Source organism: Hyposmocoma kahamanoa, unplaced genomic scaffold (assembly GCF_003589595.1).
Source record: "Hyposmocoma kahamanoa isolate Upper Pololo Valley unplaced genomic scaffold, ASM358959v1 78, whole genome shotgun sequence".
NCBI lineage: Eukaryota > Metazoa > Arthropoda > Insecta > Lepidoptera > Cosmopterigidae > Hyposmocoma > Hyposmocoma kahamanoa.
Genome location: NW_020653945.1, coordinates 891,036 through 913,961, shown reverse-complemented (window position 1 = coordinate 913,961; position 22,926 = coordinate 891,036). Strand labels below are relative to the sequence as shown.

Genomic DNA, 22,926 nt, shown 5'->3' with positions numbered 1-22,926 from the left:
GGTAACTTTTTAGCTAGTTCTTCGCCATCTTCGCGTCTGCAAAAAAAATGTTATTCATGTACATAATCCTTTATTTTATCTAGTCGTGCTCTTGGTGGTAAGTGACACGCCTGTCCATAGCAGCTGTCACTATCTACTGACCCAAGAGATAGGGTATTCCGGAGAGACTACGGGCTCGTCGGCAAGACCAGGGTACAGGGTCTGCCCCGGTGGAGTGTGGCCGGGGCAGACAAACATGTGCACACAGAGCTAGCAGAGGATGAGCTAGATATCCTCCGGTCCCTCCAGCCGCTTAGGTTATTGGGAACTGGAGAGGCGCCGCCGTTTTTCGGTGTCGGGAAGTGAGCGTGCCTCACAGCTCCGCCACCAATGAGGTGATTTGGTAGTGGACTAAAGTCGACGGCTTAGCGGTGGCAACCGCTAGTTGTACAATGTGCAACGGGAAGGGAGCATGCCTACAGCTCCGGTACCTATTTGAAAAATATGGAGAGTAGTGTACGTGCACCCGGGGCGGCTTACCCGAGGCACTAGCCTCTCAAAGAACCGGATGAAGTCAAGCGACAGAGGTGTGTGAGAACCCTGTACACCGGCTATCTGGGGTCAGAACCTGAGCTTATAAGGTTCCTGTGCGCGCGCAGGTTATAGTGTCCTTCTCGTGTGCCCTAAGGGTAGTTAGGGAGGTACAGATCCGGCACCTATCTGGCAATACGGAGGGTATTGTACGTGCACCTAGGGCGGCCCACCCGAGACACCAGCCTCTTGAGAACTGGATGAAGTCAGTGACAACGGTCTGTGACAATCCTGTACACTGGCTAATATGGGGTCAGAACCTGAACTTATAAAGATCACGGGTGATAGTGCTTTTCACGGATAACCAAGAGGTTGATAGAGAGACACTATAATCAAAACTTATGTAGAAAAGATGCAGTGACACTGAGAGCTTTAAATCGCAAAGATCTGAGGGGCACTGCCACCGCGCCCGTCACAGTCGACAAGTCCCACATGCCTTTAGTTTGACCAGTACCCTTACCCCTTAACACCGGAACGCAATAATGGTCACATTACTGCTTGGCGGCAGAAATATGTAAGGTGGTAGTACTTTCTCTCTCACACTCTTTCACAAGGAACTCTACTGCTAATAAATCCAGCAATCTGATTTACAATTTTAGTAGTGTTCCGTTCTTCTTGCAACTCCATGATGAAAACAACAGCGCTGTGTTAACTACTATTACGCATTTCCCTACCCAATTTTGAGCGACTCTGCTCCATTGCTAGTTCTTCTGGATCCTGTCTACCGAGGAGACCAGTTCATAAGACTAACTGGCTGGCGGTCTGATGACACTTAACATTCCCAAAATTGCATTCAAATTATCTTTCGTAGGTAAGTGAATCACTTGAAATAGTCAAATTCATTAATCGTTCTTTTCCTGGTCTCTTCAACTGTTTGCAAAAAGATTTTGGTTCAAGAGAGTTTTAAACTGGTTAATTGCTACTATCACAGCTAAGGTTCCTACTGCATTTATTTTATTTTGTTTTATATCAAGGTACATCAACAGTAGTACATATGTTCTTAGATAACAGTGCAACTTTACATTAGTATTGTATTTATATGTCTACCTATTACAGACGTACACACCATTTAATGTAATAAACAAAGCAAAGAACTTATGAAATGACTTGGGAAACGATTCGAGAATGTTAGTTTTGAAAACATTACGAGAAGAATGCAAAATGTCTATATCTATGCGAAGTTAATTTGGTTGTAAGTAGGGATAATCTAGGCAGTGGACTGTTCAGAGATAGGTTAGTCCAGCATCGTGGTACATTAAATATTTTAGCTATATTTTGCATTAAGGTATTGATGTATACCTGTGCAAGACCGACAGATCCAAGGCGTACAGCAGCGCCATCTGTAGTGCAAGTGATATCTCGTCCAGAGCTCCTGTCGGCCCATGTGTCGGAGACGTTGTTTGCTGAAACATTGAAGCTACATTTCCTTAGCCGTTTATGGAAAACTTCCATCATCACAGTCCGCTGCGCGTTCCCGATGCGTACTACTAAACGTGGCAAAGAAACTTATTAATAGTATGAATCACAAGCAGATGTCCAAAATGTAAACAAAATTAACAATAAATAAAAACTTTAACAACAACACAAGAAAACATTTTAGTACGAAAAAGGAAGCACGAGTGACATCTGTGACACGACAAAACGGCGACGCAGAAAATGTTTTGATCCCGACTGTGTCATAAAATTATTTACGGCCTCAAACGTAGTCTTTTATTATAATTACTGTATTAACGAAATTAAGTAAGTTTGTGATGTAATGTAACTTATGTAATTAAATAGGACAGCAAAATTGTGATGACAATGTAATATTGACATCCTAGTCCGTGGCCGAACGGTTACCATGCCGGACTGCCACGCAAAGGTCCCAGGTTCGATTCCCGGGCCAGGAGAAATATTTGTATGGCCTACATTTATTTCTCTCGTGAGTTTGGGTGTAATTTGTGGTTGTCTATGTGTGTGTCCATGGCACCCGCGACACAGGGTTTCCCTAGTGCGGGGCTATGTTGATTGTGAGCGTTATTATTATTATAAGTTATCACATCCTTCATCTTTAGAGAAAGAAATTTCTACTAAATATTCAGCAACCATTGGACTTTGAACCTACGACCTTTCCAATTGAAAAGTAATCATTGTCCTATCAAACAAATATTTTATTTTTTTAATCTATTAACACAACGGAATTCAGTTATAATATGTTATCAATGCGTATTTCAATTTGTTAGATTGTTCTTTGATAAACAATATTTTAAGCCTTGTTTTGGCATCGAATTAGTTTTTATGTAACGTAAAAAAATTAATTGCAATTTGACAAACATTGTAATTGGCTATGTAGATTATTCAGAATTGTAAACCAAATTTAAAAGCTGTAAAGTTTGCAAATATATAAATTTTGAAATAATTCACATACCTCAGCTAGAAGTCTGAGTAACATGTCTCTGCCTAAGCCACGTTGCGCGGCCGCTGCAAACACTACACCCGCCAGTAGTTTTCTATGGAAAGAAACTTTATATTATGATTCAAATTTATTAAAAAATTAAATTAAACTAGCTAGAAGACATTGGTTCCAATCCAGTCGGATGGAAGGAAGTTTTTCTTAGTGTTCCATCTTTGTATTAATAATAATAACAAAGTAGTGGAGCAATTTCACAAAAAATTATTGAATAACATGGTGATGAAACAATTTGTCATTCAATAAAATTAAAAAAATAATAAAATTACAAAATTAAAAAAATCAAATATGTTTATTATCAGATCATTACCTTGATATAAATTATATGATTAATATTTACTAATGAATGAAAAACTATTTAAAAAATTTTAATGAATATAACAAGTAAAGTGTTACACGCACGTCGTATTAACGATATCTTCGTAACGATATATCGATATCGTAATAACGAATGAATAAATGAATTGAATTGAATTGAATTAGAAAGTTACAACATACACACCTCGAGTTATCAATGGTAGCGACTAGCCGCAAATGGTGCCGGTGCGGCGGCAGCGCACGGTTGTTCTGCAGCAGCTGTAATTCCCCTTCCAGCGTGTACCGCTGCAAGGAGTCCAGCACATTGCCCAGCAACCCGTCCGAAATTAGCTGCTCCACGTACCGCGTCACGTAGTTCACTATTTCCTCGCGCGCGTTTATTGACCTAGTATTAAGGTATTTACTAGCAGTAGAGCTTCTTGTGAAAGAGTTCGTCCAGGGATGTATTGCTACCTTACCTATTTCTGCCGCTAGCAGTAATGTAAGCATTACTGCGTTCCGGTTTAGAAGGGTAAGCGTGCTGGTGAAATTACAGGCACATGGAACTCAACTTATGTCTCAGGGTGAAGGGAGCAGTGGCAGTGCCCATAAGATCTATGCGATTTAAAGCTCTGAGTGGCACTATGGACAGGCGTGTCGCTTACCACCAGGCGCACGACTTCTTCGTCCCACCACTTGCTATTATTAAAAAAAAGGAATTCAACTAACTATAACTAAAAATTATGAAAATCATACAGTCATTTTCAGATCCGGAAATCGAGAATGTTCAATGGTAGCGTATTTAGTGGGATGAGTAAGGCTTGTATGAAAAGCTTAATTAATGTAAGTGAAGCAAAAACGTAAACATTTGATCCAAATAATTAATAGAAAAAAATTTTCCTCTTTACTTACACCATTATACACACAAACAGTAAGTGAATAACTTTATATTTCACCTTAGAGTAATCCTCAATACTAGTACTGACTGTTAAGATACCCAAGTCCTTCACAATGTTGTGGAATTACAAAAAACTAATGTCACTGACTTCCAATAAGAAAAAAAATTAACATGAATAAGTCATGGAGCAAATATAATATATAGAATAAGTGTTATCTTTAAACAATAACAAAAAACTGTTTAATAAATGTGGCCCGAAAATTTCCTCTGCTTTAGTTTAATAATTCAAATTATTGTCTTCATCAGCTCTCACAATCCATGAGCCAAAAAATTATAAAAATGAAATGTTTCTAAATAAAAACAGATACAAATGCATAGGATTCAAGTGAGCCAATCAATTAACTCCACCTCCAAAATTGTGGATCTATTTTCGTTCTCGCTTGACAGTCCGTCCGAAACAATTACTGTCAAATTTGGTCGATTGTTTCGGACGGATCTCGGACAGAGAATGGGAGTAGACCCCCTGACGCGACTCGGGTTTTGCTTACCAACAAACCCCCTGGGTGCTCATAACCAGCTCCTTAAGCGCCTGCACGAGCGCGCGTCGTCCGTCGTAGTACAACAGCACAGCTACGAGCCCGCGCGGCAGCCCCGGGTGCCGCGGCAGCTGGCGCTGAGCAGTATGCAGCAGCTCTAATGCTAGATACTCGTTTACATTGTACATGTCTGTAACAATACATTAATACTTTATTCAACACAAGAACAAATATGTAACAAAAACAAAAAACAGGTCTTAGTGCTATAGAAAGCTAAAGATAGGCCTCCCACAAAGATTGCCAGACTAGCCGGTCGGACGTGACGTGCATCCGTCGTTACATACATATGAAGAAATATTGGTAGAAAATATTTTATGACACTGATATCATTGAGCAAATATATCAGTGCCGTAATAGTTCAAAACAATTTTTTGTTTTGACAATTTTTCGCCATAGTTTCTATTTTCAATTGACTCTCTTCCATTTCCTAATTCGAATGAGCGTCTTTTTTGCTGCGCTTGTGCAATAGTGCATTGTTGAAGTTTTTGTAATAGTTTTTAGGTGTTGATATTGTCTGTTATTGTTATTAGTTTTTGTTAAGTTTCCAATCTTGTTGTTATGTTTGTATTATTACAAACTGTTTTGAGTATCAAAGTTTGGTCATAGAGTTCAGCACTTGTTTTGTATCCCTAACCTGTCACTTTGACAGTGACATACCATGACATATGTTTACAAAAAATTCTTGAATTCTAGGTTAGAGTATAGCAGACTATAGTTACCTGATATTATAATAGCCTCATCCACCAGTTCTTTAGAGAGCAATGTTCTCCCCACACTGGGCAGGTTCACTCCCTCACTGATGCCTCTTTTGATCTCCTCCCTGCTGGCGAGGTTTTTAGCCTGCAAGCAATAATATAGTTGAATATTGCGACTGTTGAGAACATTGATAATTAAATACGCAAGGACAATGATGTACACATTACAATAACAATTACAAGTAGAGGACAGAAAAAACACCTTAATAAGAAATGTCTAATCTCAATAACTTCTTCTACTTAGTGTACCGCTTGTCTATGAAGGTTGGCAACCATCATAGCTTTTCTCATTTTTGAAATTGCCGCACAAAAGAGGAAATGTGTGCAAAGGTGGAACCAGTCTCTCAGATTCTTCAACCATGCATTATTAATTGAAGAATCCGGTATTTATTACCCCTCATTATGTGGCCAAAAAACTATAGCTTCCTTTCCTTTATAGTTCTAAGCATTCCCAACTTTTTTTCCATTCAACAAAGAACCTTAATATTGGTGACCTTTTGTACCAACAATGTGCCAAGCATATGTCAGTACAGCCACAACACAAAGGATTCCAGTTTTGAGCATAATGCTGGGGTCAAGTACCAACACTATACACAGATATAACACTTATATCTTATTTTTAATACACTAATGAACACAACCACAAGCAAAATAAAAAGAGGGACAGTGTCTCAATGTTTTTTTTTATGCACACATTCATAGCCCTGCACTAGGGAAATTCTGTATTGTGGGTGCCATGGACACACACATAGACAACCACAAATTACACCCAAACTCACGAGAGAAATAAATGTAGGCCATACAAACATTTCTCCCGGCCCGGGAACCGAACCTGGGACCTCTGCGTGGCAGTCCGGCATGGTAACCGTTCGGCCACGGAGGCAGTTATATATACGAGCCTTTGTACCTAATTATAATTTCTCATAGTAAAGAAATCAAGAGTACAAGAGCAACGGAATCCACGTTGGGGCCCTACACAGATCACCCAGACCTCACGAGATAAATAAATGTAAGCCGTACACAATTTCTCCCGACCTGGGAATTGTGCCCAGGACCTCTGTGTGGCCGTCCAGTAATTTTGCTGACTTGAGATGATAATGCTCACATGGCTGTTTGAGAAGCAACCCCAAGATGCAGAATCTTTTAAATTTGGGATTTTTTTTATTATAACATATCAACGCTTAAAAGGCAAAATGGGATAAGCAACATGTTTGGTCATATTGCGTTATACATATATCACCGTTATACTGGGAAAACTCAATTATTTCACAAAATATCAACTTTGAAATAAATGCAATTGAATTTTCAACAAAGACTATTTCTTATGCATACCACGGTCATCCCACGTTAATATTTAACAGATGATTCCACATTTCATGTTTCACCAACATTTGAAGATGTTTGCATATTATATATGCAATTTTGTCGTTATCCAATATTAAGTCATTTTCTGTGAATTGGTTTTGGCAGTGCAATAACGATATATACAAAACAATAAAGTGAAATGGCAAAAAAAACAAGAGATACTCACAGGATTCTTCAATAAAGCCAGAAACGTCTGTTTGTGTCGCCGCAGGACTGACTCAAACGTATGAACTGCATACGGCGCTCCACCACTCTCGTGGGCCAGATAGCCCTCCACCACCGCCACCAGCTCCTTGTATGGTGTCCATAGGTCATCTGGTGTAGGACCTGAAAAGTATTAAGTTTTAAAATAACAGATCACCATGTTCGAGAACTGCGTGAAATAAACTAAACTTTTGGAGCTAGCTTTATAACCTCAAAGATAGGTACAGGAATACGAACAATAAAAAGTATCTAAGGCGCGTATTTGATTAAATTTAATTCTATTTTGTATAAATGTCACGATAAAATCGAAATATGACCTATGACCACTAAATTAATATCCTCTGTGATTGTTAAATTACAGTTTAATGTAATGCCCAAAAAATAATTAGGTTATGTTAAAATATTCACCTTCGTTCATGTCCATGGTTAGCGCTTATGGTTCAAGCGCACTTGGATGCACAAACTCGCTCACATTGGCTTAGAAATAAATGAACATAAAATAGCGATCCTATAAAAATATTTTGAAATTATGTGACAGTTTGACTCAGTTTGAAAACGAGAGACGCGCGCGATACTTCGTTTTGACAGTAGCAACTAACCACAAACTAATAAGAGATACTACTCAACCATAAACATTTTGAGTGCTGCACTGAAGCTATTTAGTTTAGTTTTTTCCAGTCTAGGGACGTATTCCAGAACTCTACTCAATACTCAAGACCTTGCCATTAGAGTCGTATTTCCAGTGCTTGAAATCATCCTCAAGTCCTGACTTGGGCATTGAGTAGAGTTCTGGAATACGACCCTAAGAAACTCAAAACGTAATAATATTAAACTAAGGTTCGTATTCTAGAACTCTATTCAATGCTCAAGTCAGGATTGCACTGGCAACACAAGCACTGGAAATACGACCCTAATGGCAGGGACTTGAGTATGATTTCGAGTGCTTTGAATCATACTCAAGTCCTGACTTAAGCATTGAGTAGAGTTCTAGAATACGACCCTTAAATTAATTTATGAAGAAAGTAACTAGAAAGTTACCTTTCTAATCTAGTAGGCAGCGTTGCCAATGCCAATTGTTCAAAATCCCCAAAAATCACGATTAAAGCAAAGTTCGTATTCCCCACATCTCGAGTTTTCATTATTTATTACAAATACATCGCTTAAAAATATAATTAACAATTAAGAAACTCAAAATGTAACCATCTATGACGTTTGCTGTGAATGTAAACACAATGTAAAATGTAAAGCAAATTATAAAATTAAATGACCTTACATCGTTTATTTATTTTAATGAGATTTAACATGGTCACATCAACAAATGGTCCTTAAAAAAAATTCTTGGCCTTACAAAATTAAGTGACCTATTGATTCGTTGCGCATTTGGTGACGCTATGTTAATGTTACAAATAATCAATGAGTAAATTAAGTTTCGACCTATTTTTAATATTTAAAGTTGACGAGTGGTAAGTTGTGATGTGGAAGTACCAACTGCTTGGCTTTGTTTATCGTACCGTTTATCGTACCGTGGGCGTTGTTTATCGTAGTTCATACCGGGGACCGGCCAAAGCGGGAGAAAGGATCGCGAACTCAACACGCACCGACTGGTAATTTTACTACTGGTAAGCCATACAAACATTTCTCCCGGCCCGGGAATCGAACCTGGGACCTCTGCGTAGCAGTCTGGCATGGTAACCATTCGGCCACGGAGGCAGTGTTTCTAACAATTACGATCAAACTAGCGATGCATCAGCAATCGATAGATTAAACAAAATTATGAAATGTTAGAATCCCCACATAACGCCAATCCCCACAAAATCCCCAATTTAGTTTAAATTCTCCGCACTTTGGGGAATTCACCACGAATTGACAACGCTGCTAGTGGGATTAGTAGTTTAGTTTGTGCTACAATAGTGCTCATTACTTGCCTAGTAATAATAGCCTACTATTAATCATACTTTGATTACAGTAAACTATACAAATTTGCAAACATAAAAAACAGTTTCAACATTCAAGCCATACATTTGCATGTCGATATTGTCTTATCTATGATTATGGTACGTACAACACTAAATCCGCCATTTGTGGTGGACATTTTTGGTTTAGGTACATTGACTTACTTTAGGTAGGTTCGTTTAGGCTGCCTTTGTAGCTAGGTAGCGTGCGAGGAAAAAATCCACCAATAGGATTACTTCCTATCCTAGCCTCGCTTAGCGCAGCTTCGGTGGAAAATGATTAGCGGAGCTAAGTATTTGTACATACAAAATAGCGACAAATGTATGCGAGAGATGTGTGACATTTCTGTGTGCGAGGGATACGGGCGAGGAATGTGTGCAAATCGGTGTAGAAAACTAGAGCTACTGAAAGTATGACACTAACTGACACTGACATATCGCCACCGCTCACCCCACCACACCACCGTACTCCGCCCGCGCATAGCTAAAAAGAATTCGCACGCATCCTTGCACAGCTTTGGTGGAAAATATCACACCGTTTCACAGCGTCGCTACACATCCTCGCACCGCCTCGCTACCCCGCACATCTCTGGTGGAAAGGCAGCCTTATTCCGTAGATAGGGCAGCTCCTATCTTTATTTTGTTTATCCTCTAAGCACCTCACACCTCACCTCATGTCACCGCCTCACACTCATGTCACAGTGCTTCGAATTCAACGAATGCAACAATGATAGTAATGGGTTCTACACTGCCCGCTTTTTATCTAATTGTAAAATCATGTGATCATACTACCATAGTACTATAAAATAAGCATTTATTTATACTATATCATAACACTTAAGTTATCCAATTGATTGATACCATCAAGTTATGAAAACGTGCTTAATATTCTGTCCGTGCAAACATTCTTACCACTACCTTACCTCATTTGAAGTAGGACATTGTACCGCCTTATTTTATAAATGAGGTACTCCCTCAAACTCATTTTAATTTCATGTCCTACCCAACACTAGCGCTGCGCACATTCTATGCCTTGGCAGAAACTACAGACATATAATTAATAAATAATTATATATATGTCTGTAGCAGAAACACATTCATTTTTTCATAGTGTGATTCCAACACAAATCATAATACCATATCACCATGTCACCACCTCTAAGGCGAACTCTTACTCGCCCAAAATAGGCAAAGTACTACTGTGTAAATCTTAGATGATGGAAAAGAAATAAAAGACTAACCTAACCTATCCTAACTACAGAATCAATGTGCACATAACCAAAATTTGAAAGTTACAAAATTACAATTTCTTTAATGTTGATGGTACAAATCTATCGATAAGTCATTATCGACATGCAAATGTATGGCTTGAATGTTGAAACTGTTTTTTTTTTTGTTTCTTTAGTTTACTGTAACCGAAGTATCCCTAAACAAACACAAGTCTAATAATTTAATCTCGAGTGGTATATTATTATAAATGTCAACACACATTTTTAAACGTTTTTCAAAAAATATTTTCAAGATTACAACTGGTAACTTATTGAGTAAGACACCAAACTGCTGTGCAGTTTGTTGGCGACATGCGCATTCTTACTTAATTATACCTACTTTACTGGTATAGGTTATAACATTACATAGTATTAATCGTACTTATAAATAAAATATAAAAATTACTTCAAGAGGTACGCCTTTAACCTACATTTTAGTACGTATGTACACATCGTCTTTTAACTAACTGTCAAGTACAAGTCTATTAAGGTTTCTGTGGATTCTAGTATTCACGTTAATGGCTTTCTTAAACAAATCAATCTATCAAGCAATTTGATTTGTGATAAGCCAAATGAACTCTATACACGTTGGCGCTCGCCTTCACTCAGTCAGCTAGGCGAGTGACACCGAACGATGGGAAGGCAAGGCAAATAGGCTGTCTATACGTTGGTATTGGCCTTTACCCAGCAACGTTGGACTAACATGTCATTGTATTACAGGCTTTAAAAAATAGTAATTTTAAATAGTTGGAGTTGCCATTGGGAAAAATCAGAAACGAGTGGATAAATTTGTTTTCAGGAACTGAGAATAACTATCGAGTTCTTAGGTTTTCGCGATTGTTACACATAGGAAATGAAACTATTTTTCCGGATTTAAATCGCGTATATTCCGTGACCATGGGACCTGTAAAGGGCCCGAAACGTCGGTTTGTTTGAAAAAACAAATATACGCGATTTAAATCCGGAAAAATAGTTTCATTTCCTATGAGAATAACTAGTACCTAAATGAGTCTTGTTTAATCTAAATAGAATATAAAATTATTTGCCAAAAAACCTAATGATGGAATAGCATTGTCATGTAATCTAGTTACATTCAAAGTTCTGTTAAAATTTGACTCTTTAAAATGAAGCGAACAAATGATGATGGTCTTTGATCCAACGTTTATATTCCGCAGTCCTATGATTTCCAACCATTCTTTCTTCCTTTTTTCATTTGTAGGCAAACTTGAAATAATAATAATAAAACAATAAAAACCTTGTAGTGAATTGGTTTAATAACAGAATATCGATAATATGTATGCTTACAAGATCAAGACTATCTGAAAATAATCGTTAACAACAATCATCAAAATATACAAACAAACAGGCAATCTGAAGTAACAAAAGCAAAATTTAGCAAGATTTATGAATAAACTACTTAAATAAGTCTATTTACATGAGATATTTGGGCTATTGTGTGATTTATAGACTAAAAAATAACACATGCCTGTGCAATGTAACATTCGATTGATTTGCACTTTTCTAAAGCCACATTCCTTAATGTTGTAGCGTCGCATTTTTATTAATACCTAATTATTCTCACTGTCAATATTTTTGTCCAATTTAATTATAATACATGCGAATAATTCAATAGTACATTTGGAAAATCATTTGTTTTGACATTTGATGTACTTTCCCTTGACAACGGTATCATGTACCTCATGTACTGCGAAATGGACACGGTTGGCATTTAAGATGACGTTACGTATTTTCGATTCCCGTGTTTGACACAGACCAATGTACTGCTACCTCTTTTAGCTTAAGACGGCACGTAATAGTTAAACAAAGACAATAACATGTTTATGTTTTCGACGTCGAAATGTATCATATACATATAACGTCTGATTTATACATATATGTCAACATGTCAACGTAACATGTCCTTTAGTTTCCATAGTCTAAGGTGTAAATACTGAGTTGTCTGACGACCGTAGTAAGTTTGATTGTACGTACATACATACTCATGACAATTTTATTATTTAATTATTCGAATATATAATCGTAAAATATTAAAGAATATTTCAGGCTACCACACTCGAATATTAAGTAACACTTCATGATGATATTCTATAAATATTTGAAAATAATTTGTCACCAAAATTTTGTACAAAAAACTTACCTGAAAATTACCCATCGACTGAAGCAAGTAAGTGTAAAGGGTGAGGCCAGACGAGCATAATTTTGTGGGTTGCGTTATTTGAGTTGCGCAGTTTGCGATCGACCAAAATTTGGTTAGAGCGCCACACGAACACATGTTTACGACATCCATTAAAAATAGTATGCATTTATGCGCAAACTACGCAACTCAAACTACGCTACTCACAACTTACAAAATTACGCTCGTCTGGCCTCACACTAACGCTATAGAATCTCTTTGTAGTCGTGTGTCGAAACGTTCGGTTTCAAAAGTGTCCGTCCGCCCCGCCATTAATGGAATGCGCGAGCTGGGCAGAGTTGCCAATTTGAGGGGAAATCCCCAAACTGCGAGGATTTTGTGGAGATTGGAATAATGTAGGATTATCACATTTTACCATTTTTATTAATCTACCCATAGCTGATACGATAGTTTGATGGCTGTTGATAAAAAAACATCATGTAACGATATATTAATATCGTTAATCGTAATATATATATTTAGCAGCAGAAGAGCCCTTGTGAAAGAGTTCGTCTAGGGTAGTACTGCCTACCTATTTCTGTCGCCAAGCAGCAATGTCAACATTACTGTGTTCCGATTTTGAAGCGTAAGGGTGCTGGTGAAATTACAGTCACATGGGACTTGTCAACTTATGTTTCAGGGTGACGGACGCATTGGCAGGCCCCTCAGATCTTTGCTATTTAAAACTGAGTGGCACTGCAACTGTTATGGACAGGCGTTTAGCTAACCATCAGGCGCACGACTTGTTCGTCCCATCACTAGATATTATAAAAAATAAGTAAAGAAATTTTTATATATTTTTTCCATCATCATTCCTAATCATTCCCATATGTATAATTAAATAATTGCTTATTGTATTGCCATTTGTGAAGATGTGGCAAAAAACAATGACCGAATAAAAATAGATTAATAAATATGACAAGTCTTTTTGTTAAAACTTTGTTTTTTTTCTCTCGAGATGCTTATGCTGTAGGGATGACTGAAGCAATTTCAGCGAATGAAACGACCCTGTGTTAATGCGCCATAACGCCACTGCATAGCACAGTACAGAACAGTGTATGTCACTGAAACACCCGTGTTAAACACTACTATTCTTCAGTGACAGCATGTTGTATTAAAACTATCTAGACTAGATAATATCTTATTTAAGTCAAATGCTTTCGATTTAAATCAGAGGATCCCAGACTTTTTTCTCATAGATCACTTTCAAAATTTTGCTAATTCGCGTGGATCCCCTGCAGCTATATTTCTACCATATTTCGTATCCATATTATTTTTTGTCACGCTAAAATAGACCCCCCATCGAGTCTTCCGTGGACCCCTGGGGGTCCACCTGAACCACTTTGGGAACTAAGGATTTAGAATAACAATGATATTAGACATAAAAACCTGGATGTTAGTCGGGCGGCAAAATAATAATTGTTCAAATATAATTCTTTTATTTACAATTGAAGCCTTTTCAAAGACAAACTTATTCTGCATAACAATCAAATACAACATTTATAAATAGTGATGAAGATTGCACATTGCATTAAAGTTTATACAAAAATTTACATAGATTGATCAATAGTAACCAGATACTTAGTACATTTGTTGCGATAAAGTGTATTATTGTAGAACACAACGTTGTTGAAAATTTCCCCCACATTTGTCACCTGCACGGGCAGACAGTTCAACACGTCCACCGTTTCATCGTCCATCATCTTATCACACTCGGCCCCAATCATATCCAAATACCTCAAAGAATCTTTGTTCACTAAATTGTTCAAAATAATATCGCCAGTGGACGTGAATCCAGTCTTGTGAAAACATTTTGTCGAAAGAATGCAAAGCACACTAACATTAAAATGAGTCAAAGTGTTAAAATTTCGCACAATCAAAGATTCGCCATGTAACAACTTATTCAGCTTTTTTAAAAATGTCCTGAAACATTTTTTCTCGTGAACATGATAAAGTTCTTCATAATTGAACTCGGGAAATGTAAGAACTTTATCACCTTCATTGTCGGCGTCAATCAGATTTTTAGTTTTTAATTTAGGATTTTTAGGAAATATTATGTCCTTGAACTCCTCTTCAGCCAGAATCTGTTGGTAGAGTTTGAATATTGGCGCGAATATGAATTTTGAGCTATTTATTTTCAATAATGGCCGCCCACAGGTGAATACGAGGTCCAAAGCAAAAGTATCATCATAGAAAATCCATTTGGTTTTCTCAGTCATGGCCATCATTGGATTTGATAGGACTTCAGTTTGTAGGAATGTGCTTAGGCTCTTGCATTTTTCTTTGAGCCCCATCTTTGTATACAGTTCTCTCTCTGTGTAAGAGCCGAGGTGGTATCGCGGATTCGTATTAATTTTGTTCTCCTCGTGCAGAATCCCTTTCAGAATCTCTTGTTCAATATCCAAAGGTTTCAAGCCGTATAACCATATGAATTCTGTTGCCACTAAAGCTCTAACTCTCTTCATATCTCTGTGCAAGGCAATGTTGTTTTGCAGCAAGTATGCTTGCAAGTTGTTGTGTATCACTTGACACTGTATTGAGCAGAAGTATGACTGACACTCCTCTACTTGTTTTACAAAGCTATCTGGAATTGCTTCTCTCGGGAATAAGCATAATTTGCCATACAGCTCTGTCCCATATGCGGATTTCAGAACAGGGAGGAAGTCATCAATGCCACTATTTCCTTTATAATGAAGGCAAATAGCGTAAACTTCAGAATTGCCCTGTCGAGAAGTGACAGGTTTATAGATGTTCACCTCCCCAAATAAGTGGTTGATGAGGTAAAGTAGACTCACAGTGGAATGTTCAAAAATTGTGAAGAGTTTAAAGATGAACGTGCCACCTAGAAATACAACATTAAGTGTTATAATGCGTGTCAATATCATTATGGAGATTGAAAATATAATAATTTGTCAAAAGTATAAAAAAGATACCTGGGCTGAGGGCTTGCAGAGCCGTGACAATCTCACAATAATGCAGTGGGGAAGTGACCTCCTCTTGAGCATCAGGTTTCTGTAGGCAGTCAATGGACCCGTCTGCTGTCACCAACATTACCTGAAAACATTATAAATGATAAATAGTTAAACTATTTTTTCAGATTGATATTGAGTCTTTGTAATACGGTATAGTTCTTACAAGCCCTATGGTCAGGGGGTCTACTCTCGATCTCCGTCCGAAACAATTACTGTCAAATAAGTAATATTCGACAAAATTAAAAGACAAGTATCAAGTATGAAGCTTCATTCGCATCACGCGTCTTTTCATTTGGTCAAGTATTGCTTATTTGGCAGTAATTGTTTCGGACGGATGTCCCCGGAAGACCCCAGACCCGGCCTGCGGCGCGTGGTCGCGTTCAGATTACGGGGTGTGCTTATGATCTTCGGTGACACAGCGATTAGTAATATTACGATTAGGCGCTTGATGAGGAGGTTCCAGTCCACTCGATTCCCGATTTGAGTCAATTTATGAAACAAACATTTTTAAGTTGGTTCTAATCAGGGTATTTTGGGTATTGCCCTTAGAGTTATCGTTACTCTGGTACTCATAGTACAGAAAATTCCCTAGTTTGAGACCAGAAATTTGGTGTGATTGTCTGGCATTTTTTTCCTAAATAAAGAATTTAACAAAGAGACGGTCGAATTACAAAAACGCTATAAGTATCTCATTTCTACTACATCGGCAAATATACCTTTTGAACAATTGTGAGATCTTGTACTCGTAATAGAGCCTCCGTAACTACCTACATACGGACACTTCCTCGCCCTCCGCTGCACCTCGGCCCACGGCCTCGGCACTTATGATTTTGTTTTAAAAAATTAACAAAGCTCTTTAAAGGCGGCCTGAAATTCATTTGAATTGGGCTTTGAATTGAAATGGCAAAAAGTAAATTTTAACTGCAAATTATTATTAAGCCCGTAGAAAACCCCACATGCCGATTTTCAGTCGAATTAGAGCAAATTTTTATCAACCGCCAAAAAAGTTAGTATGGCAACCACGTATCCAGATAGACGCTGCAAGTGTACGTACTTCGCGTGCCCAAACTAAGTGAAATTCACTAACTTGACGCTGCTACACGTCAGAACGCGCTCGACCGTTATCGTGGATAAACACCAATCGTAAACGCGAAAAAATGCATAATTGTGCCATTACAAACTGCAAAAGCACCATAACTGTGCGTAAACTTTTAAACAAGGGCTTTTCCTTCGACGGGCAAGTGATTTTGTAATAGGAAGATGCATAATTTATTTTAAAAACAATTATTTTGGTTTTGTATGAATTTCGAGAAAACAAACATGCAACCGAGTGTATGCCTCATGTTTTGTAATACATTGCGGCTTTTACTTGGTGCGATATATTTGTGAACCTTTGTTATTACGCCATGAATATCGAACGAACGTACTTTTGTCTAATGCATTCAGTTTCGTGGTACGGCCACTTATACATTTCTTTGGCCAAATTTAAAATTTAGTAATGTGTAGGTTATACATAGGTAATACAAAAATATATATAATGCAAATTAACAGTGCGCTGTCTTTACAAAAACCTGGACTTGGTCATAGTACGGGTTCGTTGCTTTCGAGGACGTAGCAGAGTTAGAAATCCGAGAAATAATAAACAAATCACAAAAATTTCACACGAGGCCGTCATTAAGTAAACCTCCTTTGGTTAATCGAATAATAACATTTTCATTTGTCTTGCCATTCATCAATTTGATCAATTACCAACAGAAAACCATCTAGTAAAATTAATTTTGGCAGTCGCAAGTTCATATATTGACGTGCGTATTCATTATTTAAGTTAATCGATAAGATCTTCTATTACAAAAAGATGTTATATAATAAGCTCATTTTATTGGAAGGACAATAATTTCAATATTTGAAGTCGATTAAAAATTAAAGTCTTCATTTTTTTTAAGTAATCAACATTGTTTTAAAACAAGTAAAATAAAGGACTTAACTATCTTATTCTAGTATTTTTCTAATATATTATTATTACGACTACTTATAATCAACAAGTACTTGAACAAAAATTATTATATTTAGAATCGATTAATTGAATGGAATACGCGAGTTTACGCGTATTACGTTGAATCAATCGATTTAGAGCGAGCGGAAGGAGGTTTTCATCACTAAATAGCTCTTGTGACGTCATAGTGGGTACAAAAAATGTGGCACGCTTGGTTTTCATACAAATTGCAGTACTTACGGCGTCTATATAGATATATGTCTGTGAGTGCATCCATATTGAAAAATTACTAAAAATAAGTTTGGGTCGTAAATTATTATCAAACACCCATAGAGACCCCCGCATGCCAATTTTCAATCAGAGCAATTTTTTTCTACCACCAACGATCCCTTGTACGGCGGACATATTTGAAAATGGCGAAAACTCAATTTCGAGTACAAATTATTATCCGGCAATTCTAGACGCCTCCAGATGCCAATTTTCAGTCGAAACAAAGCAAATCTCTTTCGGCAGTTATTTTCAACGAAAAAAATAAGCGATATGGCAGCCACATAAAAAAATGGCCAAAAATTACTTTTGATCTCAAATTGTGATTAAGGACTCCAAAAAACCCCCGCATGCCAATTTTCAGCCGGATCAAAGCAAGTTTTTCTTCCGCCGCCATTTAGAATTCGCCATCTTGAATTAATTTGGACACAGGCAGTTGACCACTATTACTCTCTATGACATTCCTTCCAGCACCTCCTACCTATCTCTAATAGTTTCCGTTATAGAAGGCCTTGAAATTTGTATGGCGGCCATCTTGTTTATTTGAATTTCGAACATATTTTACTTCCGTCGGAAATTGTCCTCATAAAAGTGTACAAACGTTCCCTCTATATATTATAGTTTTTGTAGGCCGTTGATCACTCTTTTATATTTTCCACATTCAGCTCCTCTCATATTTGATTCTTTGCTTTGGAGCCTATCCGCGTACAACGGTATAAATATCTTTTTTCCACCATATCGGGAAATTTGCGTTCTATTTTTCTAAGTGACTCAGGATTTGTAGCTTTATGTATATAAAATAGATTAGGTAAGTAAATAATTTTATTTGCGCATAAAATCAAATACAGTTAAGAGCTCTCATGCCAAAAAAGTTTTGACGTTGGCCCCGCCCAAATTTGTGAAACAATGCCTGAAGTTCGCGTGACATGAGACAGGAGATGTTAAATTTTGCGCATTAAAAGTACCAAATTCGTTTTAGCGGAATAACTCTAAAACTAAAGGGATTAAAAAAAAATCCGTAGTGACAGTTGTCGATCATGCATAAATATAATTAATTATCTAATTTTTGTCCTAATAACCTTTAGCATTTCGAGGATAAATCGAAAAAATGTGAAAATTAGAGGTCATTTCGTGATTTTTATCTATCGAGGAAACTTTATTGTTTTATGTTTCTGATTAATGTCTATGTTTGAATATATCGTGTAGTTACTCATACAATATTTTATTTTTAACTTTAAAGTGGATATACCCCTCTAAAATCAAATCGAAGATTAGGAATTTTTCCTCTGCTCCCTCTTAAGACAAGAAGAGACTTAGAAGTGAGATATATTATTTGTACACATAGAATATGTAAGTACTTTGAAGTGTTCTTAAAAATACACTGGCTCCCGAAAAAACGCCCAAAATGTTAGTTTGTTTAAAAAAATATATGCAATTTAGATTTCAAAAAATGAATTAATCTCCAATGAGTAGCAATTGTGGACACCTAAGAACTCAATATTGTAAAGAATCCTTTTACTTACTGTATCAGAAATTGAAAAAAAAATTATTGAAACGCATATAGAAATTTTGTTTTACCTTTCCCAATGAAGTAGCTTTCTTAATAGTAGCCTGAGAATTTTCCCACAGCATAAGGTTGCCTGTGTTGTCAGCACCAAAGTCCCAATTTTGCAGGGTGTGGAACATGAAGCGATCATCACTGATCATATTGGATGGGGAATTGCCTTCATAATATGGGTTCAATGTATTAGCTAGCCATGACCACTGAAAGAAATACACATTTAAATCATTGATGGGCAAGTTAAAAATATATGTAGTCAGGTGAGCTAGGATGCACCAGTGATGATTATTTAAAATTAAAATTGCTATATTTGGTAATATTGACAAATCACTGGGCTAGTGTGGTAGGCTATGACCTACACCTATTAATGCACATTTACACCAGGTCAATGGGTATCCATCATTTGCCTGGTGTAAATATAGTGACATCATAATAATTGTTCACAGCCGAAGTTGACTGAAGGAAGTGTTAACACTATGAAAGAGTTGCCAATTTCTAGGGAATTCCCCAAACTGTGGGGATTTTGTGTAGATTGGAATAATGCGGGTTTTTTACATTTTACCATTTATTAATCCACTCATAGCTGATACATCGTTGATTATTATTTATCAATATTATCATTATTAATAATATTGTAACTGATGTTTTTTACCAACAACCATCAAACAGTTGTTTTGATAAAAAAAATCAATTATGATGAACATTTGGTTATATTTTTGTTTGTGACTTCGCACATCACTTGTTTATATAGAAACACCATACAAGTGTGTGTGTTCTCACATTCATCAATCCCCTTTTGCACACATTTGATTCATAGTGATAACACCAAATCCATTGCCAAGTTTATATTAGTCTTTTTTTATACCACTTGCAATAATAAGTGGTTTTTTTTTCTTGTTTTAATGTCCAGTAGCATTATAATTTCTACTATTCCTCAAAGTATTATAATAACATCCTTTGAGCAATTGTAGTGGACGGAATTTATGTTTAGATTCCATGTTCAAATAATTATAATTAAAGTAATGATTTAAAAATTACTATAGGAGAATATGTCATCGTTTGAGTAGTAGATAATAATAACGCACACACTCAAGATAGCCCCGCACTAGGGAAACCCTGTGTCGCGGGTGCCATGGACGCACACATAGACAAGCACAAATTACACCCAAACTCACGAGAGAAATAAATGTAGGCCATACAAATATTTCTCCCGGCCCGGGAATCAAACCTGGGACCTCTGCGTGGCAGTCCGGCATGGTAACCATTCGGCCACGGAGGCAAATAACAATGATTAATAAATAATACATTATTGTTTACTCAAATGTCACCTTCAAAAGCAACAAAATACAATCTAATACTTATTTTTAAAACTGATACTAGAACATACTAATAAATAATATTCTTTCATAGCCACCTGCACATTGATAGTAAAGATAGCATTAATGCTATAATATGATAATTACTCGTAAATAGCTTACTTCAATATCAGGGTGGTTGGACTTCAAATAGTGGTTCAGAGACGTAATAAATGCTCCAGGTGCCTCGCACAGATGTAACGATACCATCTTCCTCTCTTTTACTGCTTCTACTGGCACTATGTTGTATGTGAACGCGCATTCGTAGAATTTCGTCCATGCTTGTGTCAGAAATTCGGGATTCACCATACAACGAATCTTCCAGCCCACTTCGCCTGCCGGGTTTCTGCGCCGAGTGTGACTGCTCCACTCTTCAATACTAAAGTCATTCAATTGGCTCTTATGGTTGTTGAGGCGAGTCTTTAATATGTCCAGCTGCCGTATCTTCCACGGCGGCGTCGAGTACCAAGACTCGATGTTAGGCAATTTCCATTCAGAATTAAAACGAAACTGGAACTTTTTATTAAACAAATCGTTCAACCCATCAAAGTCTTCTTGTCTCCGCTGCTCTTGCCGCGACTGAAGGAAGCCATAATCAGACTTATGATACATTTTAAAAATGGATAAATGTGTGTGCACTAACGACCCGCAGTAATCCTAATATTATATACGAAACTGGATATACACGAGACTAAAGATTTAAAATTTTTCAGTAAAGCTAACAGAACACCATTGCGGTTAATACCCATGTACTGATTTATTTTTACACAAAAATCGTTGGGAAAATCAATATAAAACTTATCAAGTCAAACATCGCAAGCAAATTGCAGTTTGCAAAAGACGGAACGAAACTTTTTTATTATTATTATTGTTGGCTTTGCCTTTGCATTTAGCTTTAGCCAATGAAACGATTGTAACTTTTGAATTATTTTATTTATTTATTAGGCTCACACGTTTACACAAGAGTTGTCCGTAATAATCTAGTCGCAATTAGTGTTGAGAAAATGGAAAAAAAAATCAATTTTCAAAATAATCATATTTTTCATAAACATAAAAAGTTCCGGTTATTTTTCCATAATTTTCCACATACGTTGACACCTGTTAAAAGTTGAAGTTACTGAACGAAAACGACAGAGCCAATAAAAAGGTTTTTTCGATTTTTGTAAAATCATTTTTAGGGCCGTATTCTAGAACTCTACTCAATGCTCAAGTCAGGATTTGAGTATAGTTAAAAGCACTCGAAATCATACTCAAGTACCTGCCATTAGGGTCGTATTTCCAGTGTTTGTGTTTCCATTGCAATCCTGACTTGAGCAAGGAGTAGTATTCTAGAATACGACCCTAAAGGGTCGTATGAACTCTACTCAATGCTCAAATCAGGATCCGAGTATGATTTCAAGCACTGGAAATACGACTCTAATTGCAAGGACTTGAGTATTATTTTCAGTGCTTTAAATCATACTCAAGTCCTGACTTGAGCGTTGAGTAGAGTTCTGGAATACCACCCTAAGTCTCGTTTTTTCTTTATATGGTTTTTAGGTACAAGTTTATTTTATAATTACGCTAAATAAAACTTCAGAAGACTACTTTTAACCGTAGAACATAATATGAGCATTCGATATTATATTATTTATCAAAATTTTTCAATTTTTCGGGGATTTTTCCAAAAATTTACTACTATTTGATTTGTTTTTCGGAAAATTGCCCAACAGTACGTAAGACACTAATATTATGACTACTGTTGGGTATTTTTTCCGGAAAAGGCTCATATTATGTTCAACGCTTAGAAATATCTTTTGAAATTTTATTTAGCGTGAATTATAAAATAAACATGTCTAGCTAAAAGTCACTTAGAGAAAAACAAGATTTAAAATGATTTCACGACAACAACAGCGAAAAAACCTCCAACAACCACACCACCACCAGCTGTCGTTCGCTCCATCATCGTTTCCGTTCATTAACTTCAACTTTTGACAGATGTTAACGTCAGTCGTCAAATATCGAGTATTTTAGGAAAAATATATCCGGAAAAATACGATTTCTTTTTCAACGGTTTTTCAGTTACCCAACGTGTCTACCCGCCGTGGTCATGAAATAAAATAAAAAAGTGAGTTGTCATGTGTCAGACAAGACCACTGAAAAAAGCGCGGGAAACTTCGACCTGAACGACGCGATTTTTTATTATAAATTTTTAAAATTATATATTGTTCGTTAAATAACTTTCTTCAAA

At 36.8% G+C, this 22,926-nt stretch overlaps 2 protein-coding genes across 2 annotated transcripts in view; both read right to left on the bottom strand.

Moving 5' to 3' along the window:
- LOC113233225 (nuclear pore complex protein Nup205) overlaps positions 1 to 7,693 on the bottom strand; it is a 51,474-nt gene extending 43,781 nt beyond the window's left edge. Inside the window, exons 1-7 of the mRNA XM_026468263.1 lie at positions 7,543 to 7,693; positions 7,097 to 7,257; positions 5,530 to 5,650; positions 4,763 to 4,940; positions 3,522 to 3,722; positions 2,978 to 3,059; positions 1,870 to 1,973 (exon numbers count right to left, since the gene is read on the bottom strand). Of these exons, the coding sequence (XP_026324048.1) occupies positions 1,870 to 1,973; positions 2,978 to 3,059; positions 3,522 to 3,722; positions 4,763 to 4,940; positions 5,530 to 5,650; positions 7,097 to 7,257; positions 7,543 to 7,558 (863 nt within the window). The 5' untranslated portion in view covers positions 7,559 to 7,693. The remainder of the gene's footprint in view (positions 1 to 1,869; positions 1,974 to 2,977; positions 3,060 to 3,521; positions 3,723 to 4,762; positions 4,941 to 5,529; positions 5,651 to 7,096; positions 7,258 to 7,542) is intronic.
- Positions 7,694 to 13,995: 6,302 nt separating this feature from the next.
- On the bottom strand, positions 13,996 to 21,524 carry LOC113232964 (cap-specific mRNA (nucleoside-2'-O-)-methyltransferase 2). The gene is made up of 4 exons (XM_026467886.1): positions 20,820 to 21,524; positions 19,359 to 19,544; positions 15,482 to 15,602; positions 13,996 to 15,390 (listed from the first exon to the last, which is right to left on the bottom strand). Exons 1-4 carry the CDS (start codon positions 21,306 to 21,308, stop codon positions 14,099 to 14,101), a joined length of 2,088 nt encoding a protein of 695 aa, XP_026323671.1. The 5' UTR covers positions 21,309 to 21,524; the 3' UTR covers positions 13,996 to 14,098.
- Between the last annotated feature and the right edge of the window lie 1,402 nt (positions 21,525 to 22,926).

What these genes read in the sequence shown, in the direction of transcription:
- LOC113232964 (XM_026467886.1), bottom strand. Translation starts at nt 21,308, where the DNA reads ATGTATCATAAGTCTGATTATGGCTTCCTTCAGTCGCGGCAAGAGCAG. An exon ending in CCAACCACCCTGATATTGAA is followed by an intron (nt 19,545 to 20,819) that starts GTAAGCTATTTA and finishes TATTTCTTTCAG; the next exon opens with TGGTCATGGCTAGCTAATAC. An exon ending in TCTGCAAGCCCTCAGCCCAG is followed by an intron (nt 15,391 to 15,481) that starts GTATCTTTTTTA and finishes TTGTATTTCTAG; the next exon opens with GTGGCACGTTCATCTTTAAA.